This window comes from Poecilia formosa, unplaced genomic scaffold, assembly GCF_000485575.1.
Source record: "Poecilia formosa unplaced genomic scaffold, Poecilia_formosa-5.1.2 Scaffold291, whole genome shotgun sequence".
NCBI lineage: Eukaryota > Metazoa > Chordata > Actinopteri > Cyprinodontiformes > Poeciliidae > Poecilia > Poecilia formosa.
In genome coordinates, this window is record NW_006800230.1 from 282,135 (window position 1) to 296,184 (window position 14,050).

The following is a 14,050-nucleotide window of genomic DNA, read 5'->3' on the forward strand; positions in this document are numbered from 1 at the left end:
TTTGTTTGCTGCATTTCATTTGTGGTTGTATTCTTTTTTGTTTGCGTCTCATTTTGTTTGCTGCATTTTATTTGCTTTTTGTTTGCGTCTATTTTTATGTTTGCTGCATTTCATTTAATCTTTTTTGTTTGTTTGCATGTTTTCTCTGTTGCTGCACATTTGCACCTGTCGGCCACCGTAAAAACCCTTTAAAAAGCCTGTTCCCACCCTCTCCTGTGGTGCACTGCACCAAGAACCACTGAAGGAAACGACACAAAAACTGAGACCTGAAGAAGATACTGAGAACAACTTCCTTATTCATGAAATGCAAACAAAAATAAAATGGTGATAGATTTTAGCAGCTGTAGGATTTATCTTTTTTTCCTCATTTCCCCTGCCAGGGCTGGACTCACACATTTGTCTTGGTTTTATTTACCCAGAATGCCCATGGGCTGTAGTCCACTTGCTGCTTTTAAAGCAGTCTCTGGTCCTCTTTGCTTTCCTATATGTATTCAAACTGCACCAGAGTTCACTTCAACCAAACCCAGACTGAGGTTTGTAGACAGACTAGAGTTTGCTTTTTTGAGTTTTATTACATGTTCACACCTTCACAAACAAACTGTACTTTCTAGGCAAACAAACAAGAGTTCTAGAGTGTGAATGCACCCTGAGTCATATTTTTATTGATTTATTGATCCCTGGCATGGTACCAACAGACTCAGAACCTGATACCAGTTTAATGACACCTTTCACTCCTCTTCTGGTATAGGTTTGGGTTTCAAATTGTTTTTCAGCTATGACCCGACATACAGTATTATCACTTTTAAATATAGAAAAATATTTGTTTTTCCAAACATTTTTGATGTCGTCATAAAAAAGCATGTTCTCCAAATGTTTCATTGTTCATTTTATTCAAGCTCCAAGGAGAAGTGGAGCCATCTGTGATGAGGTATTTGTGAGTCCTTTGCTGCTCTGTACTCCTCAGTAGCCAAGTAGAAATCCAGGCACATCTGAAAAGTTTTGACTCAAATCCTTCTGAGGATGTATTTATATTGTGGAAAAAAATGATTTACAAGCACTGTTAGATAAAATCACTCAGTCAGGTTTATATGTTTATTGTGCACAATCCAGAGAGCTTGTGCACAATAATGGAGAAGACAATCAATGTTGGAGAAGTTCTGAAAGAAAAGCTCTACCAAGCAGAGTCAACACATGAGTTTAATACCCAGGATAAGGGATTCAAAACTCAGGAAACGGTCTGGTTATGCAGATGTAGGAAAACAACTTCCAACCATGTGCGTGTAGCCCAAACAGGTTCTTTTGGTGAGCATTCACAAGCATTTAATATAACATGATCAGCAGATGTTAACTTAAAATAATTTTCCCACCACAATTCATTTCCTGCTCAAATATCTTAAAATGCTTAGAACCACATAATAATAATAATAATAATAATAATAAAAAAGGATCCCCCAGCCTCTCTTCTTCTGCAATTTTAACCGTTTTGGTACAGTCTTGATGGGTTTCTTAAAAGTGGCGGCTTTTAAGTGTGGGTGTAAGTGGGCACTCACAGGGTGAATGTCAATGAAAAGGCCGTGCTCCTCCTCGGTGGGGTGAAGACCCAGCACGTAGTCCAGCAGCACAGGATCAGCATTAAAGAAGTGAGGATGAGAGATGAAGACCGGAGAGTCTAAAAATGGACAAAAACAATGGTGCAGTTATTTCTCTAAACCACAATGCCACAACATAAATCTGCAGCAAATATGCTTCTTCTGCAAGAGCAATGTGCAGAAACCCAAACCAAATGTGAGAGCAAATAAGAATTTCAGCTCAAAAAATGTTTTAATGTCAAAAGGAGGAATCTACTTAGAACTCAAAGGGGAAGTTTAATTTAATTCAGTTTATTCGATTAGGACAGTGTGCATTAGTCAACATTACCTCAATGTATGGCAGCGTAAATATGCAGGAATTAGCACAATAGCTACATTTCACCCTTTGTCCTAAGACAAGTGAGCACAAAAAACAAAACACTTAACTATACAATTCACAGGACGGAACACCGTACACACAGTTCTATTCAAAGAAGTAAAAAAACATCAACAAAAGAAAACATTTACACAAGAAACAAGTAACCAAAACATAGAAATGGATAAAAAACCCTTCAACATGAGGCATTAAGTAAGAATTACTTCCCCCCCGCCCCCATGTAAATCAGCCTGGAGGTATAAAGTTATTAATCACTAGCCTTCACTATGCTGCTGTAATTAAAAAAAAACAACAACAAAATAAAATTAGGCTTACTACTGCTTACAAAGAAAAAAAAATGAAGCTGAGAAGGCACAGAGATCAGGAATGTTAAAGGTAAATCAGTGACCTTTGTAATGGTATGATCTGCCTGTACTTACTGTAGCGGCAGCTACTGACGTTGAGCAGCCCAGACTGCCTGCAGGGGCAGAAGCCTTCATTTGGAGGATAATCCGTCCCATTCGCAAACATGGTCTTGGGAGCAACGAATCGATACAGAGGGATGCCGTTCATCACGCCTGATCGCTGATACACGAGCTCCAAAGACCTAAAATAACAGTGAAATTAAATACAGGAAATTATACAGGAAATAAGAAGAAGTTTCACGGAGGATGTGGGGAAATATTCCTACCTGCAGGCATCTGGACTGTAGAAAGGTAGAGTGGTCTCTTTTGTCATAAAAGGAGGCCACAGCTGCCCGGCTGTTCCATTGATCATGTTACACTGAGGTGTCCTCCAGTAGCTCAGCTGTTAAGGCAAAGGGGATCCAATCAGGTAGGAAAAGCATCCAGTCATTAAAAAAAGTTAAAAGGGTGACTTAGAGTGCTAGATCAGGGTCTAAAGCTGAAACATTTGTTACATTTTCAGCTGCTGCGATTCTTTTTCACACTGCACTGTGTCAAACAAACCAAACTGTTTGAAAAACCTGTTCCCCCCTTCGCCTGTGGTGGCGCTGCAACAAGAACACTGAAGGAAACGGAACAAAAACCTCCAAATTTGACACTGGGTGCAACTTTTTTCTTCCCAAAATGTGAACAAAAATGGAGCAGCGTCATATTTTAGCAGTTGGAGGATTTCTATTTTGTTTTCAGCAAAAGACCATGAGCCATTTCTCCAGCTAGCGCTACACAAGGTCTGGTTGTATTTACCCAGAATGCCCTGCGCTGGTCTAGTTCACAAAAGCATTCAAACTGCACCAGAGTTCACTTCAACTGGACTTTTGAGACAAATAACCTGTAGTTTGATTAAACCAGACTTAACAGAGCTGATGTGAAAGTGGTATTATTTTTGTCTTTACCTCAGTGAGGCCATTCCAGGAGTCGACTTTGTGGACGTTTTTGATGTTATCTCTCCCGGTGTGGATGGTGAATAGACCAGTATTGGAGTTATTAAACTGATAAAAAATAATAATAATAAAAACAAAGTCAGAACTAGAAAACAAGCGGTGCAAAGAGAATCGAGATGTAATCATTGAAAAACTTACAGTCAAAATGTTAGTAGCATTAGTGGGGGAAAAAAGAGTCCTAAACTTTAGCATTTAAAATAAAAGCCACTTTATTACTTTATACATTTCCCTTTGATTTATTTATTTATTTATTTATTTTGCTTCAGTACCACATCTGCTGTGAAGCCATTATCCTTTTACCAAAAGGCCAGGTTGTAGGGGTGAGATTAAGTCTTCCTTGTTACAAATCTGCTACAAACACTGAGTAATGTGTGATAGCATCATTTTTCAGTGCACCAGGGATGAACAATTCCATTTGAGTCAATTATCGCATGAAAAGTTGTGTGTTTGCACACACTTTTGCAAACACACTTTGCAAAAGCCAAAGTGTGTAACCTTGTCCAACCTCCTGATGGGGTAACGCAAGGCTCAAGTCTTCTAGTGTCCTGATTATATAAGAGCAAAAACAAGAAGAAAAAGAAACCCTGAAGCAACGACAACATGGCTGGGATTCAAAGAGAAAGCCACCAATTGCCAAGAAGAACAATGCACTTTATAAAATACAGTATGTACAAGTCAGAAAGAGTGTGGTAGTAGTGTTTTAGGGAAAAATAGATCTTTAAAGTTTCTGCCTGTTTAAACAGAGATAAAGTTCTCTGCAGCACAACAGAATGTGTAGAAAAATGAAAGGAAAAGAAAACAAATACTCACCTCTGCAAAGAGGCCAAACTTTCCTGTGGATGGCAGCATGCCAGGGAGGTACTTGTTGAGGAACTCGACCAGTTTGCTGTCATAGCCCCACATCAACTCTTCCACTGTCTTGGTCAGGAAGGGACCTTCCTTGAACATCATGAAGGTGGCGCTGATCAACAGCCGTAAGGCATAGGGCAGGTCCTCCAGCATCACCGCTGCACCCTGCAAGCAAGGGTTGGAGTCAAAACACAAAGCTCTGAATGTGGGGGAAATATTAAGGGAAATATGAAAAGACTTTGGAGCACGCTCTCATACCAGCACCAACATGTTGGGAATGGTGATGATGTCAGACTCGTTCCCAACGGACATGGAGGGCTCAAAGAAGTATCTGCGGTACTCTCTGTAGGACACGGTGCTGTTGGGGTGAAACGTGATGTTTTCCTTCCTACACTGCTTTCTGGAACGTAAGAACAACACAGGAAGAGATCTAACTGGCAAATCTGTGAAAAAACTGAGCTCCTCTGTCAGGGGGGTTTTAGTGCTGTCAGTCATGTCCATGTCCCCAGAACCTGTCATGGCTGATAAGGCTAGCTAGCATGGTCACCCATGGTGGTTGATAAACAGTTTTCCTGTAATGGTTTAAAGTAATTGCAATGAGTATTATCTTGAGCAGAATTTCAAGACTTACACATGATTTCTGACAATGAGCCAATCAAACAGCCACCAAAGGACAGGTTTTGTTATTTAAAAGCAGCCAGACGTTTCAAGGTCTTGAGTAAACCAATCAGGAGTTTGATGACTATTTACTTTAACTACAGAGTGCCTAATCAATGTATTCTGATTGAGTTGTGTTCCCAATCCCTGTTTTCAGTGGTTAATTAAAAACCCACATAAAAAATTAAATTGACATCTTCAAACAATGATTATCTGAGTAAATACAAAAAAGCTGTTTTCCTAAATTCTTCATTTTATTTGGTCAACCAAATCAACCTGGAGATGTGTGAATGTAACTGCTTCCTTTTTAAATGACTTCACAGCTTTTTGTGATCAGTTTTAGATAAAATCACTTGGAAATTAATAAAAAAAAAAATTAAAAAAAAACGTGTATCGCTGTCAAATATCATCCCATCAATGCATGACAGGAAGTCACTCACTCAGGAAGTCAGCAAAAATCTAGGACACACAAGCTACTTTCGTTTCAAAGAAGTGTTTTTTTTTTTTCAAACTCAAAATGTCTGAAAGTATCCAAACATAATCAAATGCAAAAATTCTCTCTCCACAAAGCCCAAAGAAATCTAACATAAATCTCAGTGGATTATTTCAATTAAAGTGTTTATCAATCAATCAATCAAATTTTATTTGCATAGCATATTTCAGTAGCAATATGCTGCTGAAATATGCATTTGCATATGCATTTCAAGATGCATTACATAATTAAAAAACAAAATAAAAACAGCATGTGACATTGAATAAACGGTAAGAAAGAGAAAGAGATTTTGGAAAAAAAAAACAAAAAAACATCCATCCATCCATTTTCTGCCGCTTATCCGGGATCGGGTCGCGGGACAGCAGCTTCAGAAGGGAACATAAAAAACATAAAAACATAAAAAAGATAAAAACATACACTGCAAAAACCCAAAATCTTACCAAGTATTTTGGTCTAGTTTCTGATGCAAATATCAATACACCTAAAATGAAATTGATATACAAGTAACTTTTAAGCAAGTCAGTAATTATTTAATTTTGATGAAAACTGATTCCACTGGCAGATTACTTTAATTTATAACAGGAAAAATATGTTGTTATAAGTAAAATAATATGCCACTGGAAATAGTACTTTTTTATCAATATTAAGGAATTATTGCCAAGCTCTTACATCTTGCTGAAAAGTTACTTGTAAATTAGTTTTGTCTTATTTCAAGTGGACTAGACCAAAAATACTTGGTAAGATTTTGTGTTTTTGCAGTGTACTCCCAAGGAACAGCAGTTCTCATGCTCGGTCCTGCATTAAAAAGCAAGTTGAATTCCATGCATGCAACATGTAGAACTAATGGGGGGCAAAGCTGCAGGCCTGGAGGTGCAGCAGTTCTGTACCTGTACACATACGGTCCTCTCTGCTCCACCATAGGCTTTTCTCCCTTCAGGATCTCCTCAGGGTTGAGGACATGAAAAAAGTAGACGGACATGAAGAAGGGCACAGGGAGGTCCTTCCACATGGTGTAGGAGAGGTCATTCTTTGGATCAATGATGGTGTTCTGACATGACAAAAGAGAGAGAGGGAGAAGGTGTCATTATGGATAGAAAATGTATTTTAACACAATTGCTGCAAATCATTAAAAATTTTACTTTTTTGATTAATCACAAAAAAACACACAAACTGTTTCTTTAATGTAAGTTTTGATTATTATTATTATTACAGCAAATAAAACCAAAATATAGTTAACTATGTATTTATAGTGTCTCTCTTAAAATGTCTACAACATTCAATCAGTTGACCTAAGATGAAAAGGGCATTGTTCCCATGATTGGCTCTGATTGGTAACTGCCAGGAGGGAAAATCTACTCATTAAATGTGTAAATGCACAAACCTTAGAGGGGAAAAAACAATCAAGATACATTTGACAAATACATAGGGATAATCTTGTGATTTCCTCATTTTCTGGTGGATTCAAAACAACTTCCTCTAATTCTGCCTGAGGGTTGAAGGCTGAACTGCAACACGTTTTCTTCTGAATAACTTTAACAGATTAAATGTACAGTAATAAGATACTCAACAACATGTAGACATACATGTACCCAAGTTTAGTTACTTAAGTTAACCTGATTTTTTTGTTTGTTTTTGTTTTAAACTGACTGTACTTGCTTCGGATTTTAACTATGAAAGCAATTTTGCAGCTTAAATCTTCATGTTTTCCCTCTTTTGTCTGTGTTTCAAATGTTAAGAACGTGAAACTTCTTCCTCCTCAGACCGCTCCAAATTAGTAATTATTTTTGCATGTACTTAGCATCTAATGTAAATTACGGTATTTCTAATCCTTATCTGACTTAAAGTGTTTATTTATTTTAAAATAAACGTTCTCCATAAAACGTGACAAAGTTTCCTTGTATTCTAATGTCCAAAACTCTAGGCATTTTGTCCAATAAACTATGCATGCTTTGGCTGACAAGCATTGTGAATAAATACCCTGACAATATACTCATGTATAATCATAATTTTTTTTATTGTCCAGTTGGTATGTGTTCCAATTATGTTTTGATATTAGAAATAAGTTACAAAAAATGTATATTTCCAAATCCATTTATTTTTTAAATTAATAAATGATGGTGGAAAATGTCCAATATTGGCCAGTCATCTTTAGAAAAATCTTTTTTTTTTCACTTACAGTGCCACTCACTCCTTTTGTTGCTACATACCTTTTTGTTACAACAGTTTTGCAACAAAGTGTTTTTGCTTGTAGACAAATTTCAAATATGGCTTCACCGTCAACTATGTTTTAACTAGAAACATGGCCAGACCATAATTTAAAGCATTTACATTTGTACAAATTTAACAAAAATATACTACTGTATTTAAGATAGTTTTAATTGAAATTTTCTGAAGCTGTCTTGAAAGTGAACTTTGTGAATAAACTCAATCTAAAGCTGCCTCATGTGGCCTCACAAAGCTCAGTTTTGTAACAAGGAGATCTTGACAGATGGCCTGATGATCTAAAACAGATCACATTTTATCCCCTTACGAAATCGTTTTTTTTTTTGTCTTGGTTTTTTTTACTTACACACAGTCAGTGTTATTAACCATTCAATAGCTTAATTAAAGCTCACATTAAAAAGTTATTATAGTTAAACAAGCAAAATAAAAATAAAAAAAAAAACTCCATAGTTTTCACCCTGAACACAGCTTCATATTTCTGCTTTACTTTATTTCTTTATCTAAGCTGATAAAAGTCCTGTGTGCGCATGTTATCATGTAGAGGTTGCGCGCGCGCTCTTCTGAAGTCCTTTGAAACTCAAACTTTGACTTCAAGTCCATCAGCAAACAGAAATACCGGCTGTAAATATGCTAAACATCAATGTAAGACGCTTCTTACCTTTACTACTTGGTCATCGATGATTACTGGCCCCACAAAAACGAGAACGATACCGAAAAACGCAGTCAGGACACCTACTACTATGAATCCGGCTGAGACTTTGGATTTATTAACAGCCATCCTGACACTGACAGCTTGACAGGGCACCACTGGTAGTGTTTACGGCACAAAAGTAGCTTTCTTTGTCTGCAAGCTGTTTAGCTGTGCCACGACACGAAGTTAGCTGCCTGTAAACGACCTTACGGTGTCTCAACATGAGACGAACAGCTTCGTTTCTGGTATAAAAAAAACCCCCTGATGTTTCACCGGCTCGCTCATTCACCTTTTTGATTAACGACTCCCATCTGAGACCACGTCCCAGTGTTTATAGTCTAATGGTGACACCTCTACTTCAGCAGCCGAGGATTCTGGGAAGCGTAGTTCCTGCTAGCTACTCTTCCAAATAGAGCTGTGGGTGTTTGCTTAATGCAAGGTACAAAACTTTCAGTATTAAAATTTCAGTAAAACTCACTTTGTTCTTTATATAATATGTTTGAACTATTTTTTGGAATGAAGAAGTTAGATATAGTTATAGATATTTTATACACATGCGCACACACAAGTTTGAATTTACCTAAGATAAATTAGATTAAATAGGCTTTTGCAAGATCTGTCACAATAGCAAAATTTTCTGGAAGATATATTTTTGCCAGTAATTATTGGCAAAAATAAACAGTAATATTGTTGTTTTGAGACCATTTTCAAGAAATATATTGATAATGGCATAATAATGCAAGTTCACCTTCTCAAAGTCCACAGTACACACAAGCTAAACTAATACAATGAATGTCTCTGTAAACAAAAGTGCCCTTCAAAAAATATTATTTATTAGAATGGAAATCATTAAGCTCATCTTAATTTATCATATGATTCATTGATTCATTATTGCAACAGGCTTAACTGTGTCCACACAATGTTAGCAGGCCATCAACAAACTTCTAGCAAGGTAAGGTAAGGTATGGTAATTTTATTTATACAGCACATTTTCAGCAACAAGGCAATTCGAAGTGCTTTACATGAGTTAAAAGGAAATACAAACAAAATAACAAACCAAAGGAAAGAAAAAAGAGAAAAGAAAACTAATCTAATGTTGTTCCACCCTGTTAGGTTCATGAACCTAACAGGGTGGAAATTAGGGTGAAAAGTGATTCATTTTAAGTAAAATAAAAAATGTCAGACGATGGAATAGAGTTGCAAAGTAGTCTGAGGTATTAACAGATGTCTTTGCCATTTGTCGGTTTTCATTTCACTAGGTACCCCCATTGACTCCTGTGAGGGGAACAATGAGTACCTGTCATGGGAAAATCCACTACAGGGATGTCACCTGTTTTTCCCAAAAAGCCCCAGGACAAATACTATGCCTATACTTTGACTTGAAAGAGGCAATTCTGCAACCAATGATGAAAATCGTCAGATTTTAGAATTGAAGACATTGATTTTTCCACCTTGTTATGGGACAATCCAGTATGTTATGTTCCATTCCACACATGTTTTTATTAAATATTGTTACAGAAACATTAAATACTGTGAATTTTTCTGTGCCATGTTGGGAATTGAAGACCAGTAAATGCACATATTGATATAAGTTTTTAAAATTAACAATATTTTCAATGCTGTCAGTAATAATGAGTAAAAAAAAAAACAGTTTACAATACAGACACAAATGATTTGTAACTACATGATGTGTTACAATTTCAAGAATAAAACATATTATATAGTAAAAGGGACACACTCTTTTTAAGAAAAAGTTGTTATTTTTCAAAATTTAAATGTTTAACTATTTGTGGTCTATATGTAAATGTTCATAACAGGATGGAACACATTCAGAGACAATGGTGAAAAAAACACCTGTAGTTATTAATTTATCCAGTCCTGAGCTTGCCCATTATTAATTTCTTATTGTTAAACATGTCAGTGTTGTAACACAATATTTAAAACTTAAAACATTAATACTTTTTTATTTTTATTTTTTAAATCCTGAAGCCGAAATGTTGCCGCAAAAAAAGGAATCACCCATGAGTCGGTATAGAACTTAGCTTACCTTCACTACTTGGTTCTTCATAACTGTTGGCCCAATAATTGCAGAAATTATTCCAAACATGAGAGACAGAGCACCTGCACCTATAAATCCAATGGCTACTTTAGATTTATCGATGGCCATTGTTTTGGCATCAATAATCAGCAGTGTGTGAGAAAATAAGTGCAATAAGGCAAGACTCTCTGGAAGGAAATAAATTGAGAGTGTTTTGTCTTAAGCTCCAAACATGAACAACAGTGAAGTCGAAGGAAACTGCTGTTGGGCTGTTGAGCTTGTTTTATACTCAGCGGACCCTCCGCGGCCCCACCCCACATCCTCACCCCATCTTCATTACAAAATCCATGCAAATTCATCCAAGTCACATTTTAGTCAGATGACTGCTGTAGCTGTCAGTGTCTGTTTTAGGCAACTTTGTTTGGGAGGTTTACCTAGCAGTGATAGAGTTGATGCTGCTGTGTGTCTGTTTGTTTGTCAGATGAACTTTGAGACACAAGTTAGCCAGTGGAATAGACCCAAGGAGACAGGAGATAACTTGAGTACACAAACAAGCTTAGAAAAGTGAATCAGTCAAACACAAGGGCAGATAAAGTAGATTGCAAATACTCAGACATAGCACAGCAGTGGGGGTTTCTGTAAAGTTGCTTTTAATCCTATGTATCTATTCCTGTTTGTTGCAATTAAAAAGGTAAAGTAGCCGTCAGCATGTATTTTCAACCCAGGAGTTCTGGGTATATATTCTGAGTCATATAATATGACTCAGGAACTTTGATTCCACTATCAATGCAAAACAACAGGCAGGAATTTACCCCACTCAGCAATCTTTAACTGGATTTTTCTAGCCTGTCAGTGGGATTTATCATTTTCAAAAACACTAGAGCTCAACGTCCCTGAACTCTGCCGAAATATTCCGTAAAACGTCCCCTACCTGTGATCGTAAACATGAGAGTGGATCACTTGTTAGAGGACATTTCTACCATTTCTGCATGACAAACAATCCACAGGAAATAGACTTCTGAGTAATATGTCAATGCCCAGTTGTCCTTGCAAAGTCGACTAGTTTTACATGCACAGGGAGAAACTGCAAGCTTCATGCAAGGCAGTATTGCTAACAACTGCAATGCCATGCAGTCCCTCATACTTTGCATTGAATTGGGTGACTGTGGTTGCAAAGTGACAGTTCAGGGCAAAGTGGTAGATAAGCAATAAACTGTTGATGCATTCAATCATCATAATAATTTCATATGGGTTTGCACATCTCTATTTTATCGTCTGGACTCTGAACATTTTCCTTTAAAGGTGGTTTAACTGGTAGATTAGTGTCTAAAGAAGCATCCTGCATATTTAAGATAAGGTTGCAATATCAACAGGTTAAGCGGACAGAATAAGTGTGATTATAATTTATTTTAAAGTGAATAATTGCTTAGGATTGCGTTGACTAAAGTCTCTGCCTATGGGCTCTTTGGAACTACGCACTCATAAAACGATCATGTTTCTGATGCACACGGCAACAAATGCACAATTTTTCTAAAACAATTTTGATTCTCCTGCGACCCAAAATCCCAACAGAGAAGTTCAAGGTTCTTTGAAAGAGGATGCGTCATTTCATGTTGTAGCGCCACCGCTTTGAGACAGTCAGCAGTTAACCACATATAACCCACAAATATCACGGCTCCAGTCAAACTGAAGATCACTTGAAAAACTGCAGAAGGAATGACGTCTGAGTTGCAGTTTGTGGGTTACAGCCACAAAAATGTCAATAAGTCCAAAAGACCTGTCTGAATATCAAAGAGATTTATTGATGGAGTTGATAGTATCAAGTTGAAGTTTTTGCCCCCAGCCATCACCCATTTGAGTAGATTTACATGACATTTAAAGTTTGTCTGTTTCCATTTCAGCTCACTCTCTGTCCATTAGATGAAGGTTCTTCCATTCCCCTGCAGGCTGAAGTTCTGCTGCTGCTTTGTCCTGGTGCTGTCACAGATCATTAACTTGTTACAAACTGATATCTACTATCCGTTCAAGGTACTCTACAAATATATAAAGCATTTACTTGCTTAAGTGGGAATCATAATCTTAGCAGATTGTAATCTGGTTTGTTGCTGAGCTAAGCTAAACATCAACACTTAGGTTGGTATAGATCAGACCGGCCTATTTTTCTTTCGATGTAAACCTTGTTTAAACAATGTTTGAAGAGATAATAATGTTGATAACAGGTTTTGTAAAATGTAAGATTTTTTTTTCCTTGAAGAATTAAAAAGTCAAAAAAAAAAAATGCCTTTTTATTAAATTATTATTATTATTAATTTTCCTCAGAAAAATTGAATATTTGAAAGCATGCATTTTTTAATGAATTGTTCTATTTGTTTTTAGGTGGAAATTTGTAACAATTTTCCTGACTTGAATAAAATAATGTCCATAGAATTTTGTGTCACTAACATAATTTATAATGAAAAAAAAGACAATTTAAAAGTAAAAAAAAATAATAATAATAATAATTAAAAATTAAAAACCAGAGTAAAAATTGAACATTTACATTATAAAAATGTAAAATTTTATATTAGGTAAACTTGATGTAGTAATGTAAAAACTTAAGTTTCTGTTAACCTTTAAGAAGTTAACAGAAAACTTTTATAAGTTTCTTTTAACTAATCATTTTTAGTTTAATATAAATGCTAAAGAAGTATTACATATTTTTGAATTTGACACTTTAATTGAGTTGAAGCCACAAGGCTAATCTGACTCAAGTTGAGTGAGCAAATTTTATTCACACCGACTGTTTACAATCATCCATTATTTTTTTGCAGTTCAAAATAAGTTCAATCCAAGCATAAAATGAACGTTAGTTATTTCAGGTCCTGAGCCCAAGAGAATGCCAACATGTTGGTGCTGAATTCAGATAAGGAACGTATCAAACCAAAGCTGTTTTCTTCTGTTAATTCTTATCCTGAAGACCTTTTTTTCGTAATGTATTTGCTCAGCATGTCCAAATGGAATGTAAAACGTTCAAAGCTTGGGTCGCCTGCTGATTCTCAGAAACAACTATGATTGAACAATCTGTTTTCAAGGAAGAGGGCCAGCTTCCTGTTTTGTCCAATCTCTCAGATGGCAGATCCATCGCCCAATGGTTCTGGAACTACGTCAGAGGAAGTTAACCACATCTCCTTTAACTTTGATAGTGTAGTTGAAAATTGCTGTTCACTTATATCTTGCCACTCTTGAGCACTTCCTTTTTCCTTTCAAAAACAAGCTACAGCTTTCCACAAAGCTTTTTTGACAAAGCATATGCTGATCCTAATTTGGTGGAGCCAACTGTGGACGCAACAACGTAACATGTGTTTTACTCATTGGACATTTTGTCACATCATCTCATCACATGCAGTTGTCCTTTTACATGGATTTGGAATAGCTCCATTGAACTGTCTCTATTTTGTTGTTTTCCAGTTATTACAACCTGTGGTAACACTTTATTTGAAGGGGGGTGAATAAGACTGACATGACACTGTCATAAACATGACATAACACCTGTCATGAACATGAATAAGCCTTCATGAATATTTATGACTGTTGTCATAAAACGTCATTCGGTAAATTATGACACTTTTAATACAAAGTTGACATTATTCAAAATGTCTTTGTTATGACAACTTGACATTAACCAAGAAATCGTTACTGCTATAAATTTGTTATAAAAGTATTACTGATTGCACTTTAAAAATTAGGTAACTTTATGTTATTAAAGGTAAA

The 14,050-nt window shown here is 36.2% G+C and overlaps 1 protein-coding gene across 1 annotated transcript; it reads right to left on the reverse strand.

The window, feature by feature from the left end:
• Nucleotides 1–1,373: 1,373 nt before the first annotated feature.
• LOC103151768 (scavenger receptor class B member 1-like) lies at nucleotides 1,374–10,546 on the reverse strand. The gene is made up of 8 exons (XM_016681722.1): nucleotides 10,310–10,546; nucleotides 6,236–6,396; nucleotides 4,457–4,598; nucleotides 4,160–4,363; nucleotides 3,302–3,397; nucleotides 2,636–2,751; nucleotides 2,385–2,551; nucleotides 1,374–1,669 (listed from the first exon to the last, which is right to left on the reverse strand). The coding sequence occupies exons 1-8, from the start codon at nucleotides 10,427–10,429 to the stop codon at nucleotides 1,374–1,376; spliced, it is 1,302 nt and encodes a 433-aa protein (XP_016537208.1). The 5' UTR covers nucleotides 10,430–10,546.
• Nucleotides 10,547–14,050: the final 3,504 nt, after the last annotated feature.

Bases quoted from the DNA above. Each gene is read 5' to 3' on its own strand.
- LOC103151768 (XM_016681722.1), bottom strand. From the start codon at position 10,429: ATGGCCATCGATAAATCTAAAGTAGCCATTGGATTTATAGGTGCAGGT. The intron at 2,752-3,301 runs GTAAAGACAAAA...TTGCCTTAACAG, and splicing joins CCTGGAATGGCCTCACTGAG to CTGAGCTACTGGAGGACACC. The intron at 1,670-2,384 runs GTAAGTACAGGC...GTCCATTTTTAG, and splicing joins CGTCAGTAGCTGCCGCTACA to ACTCTCCGGTCTTCATCTCT.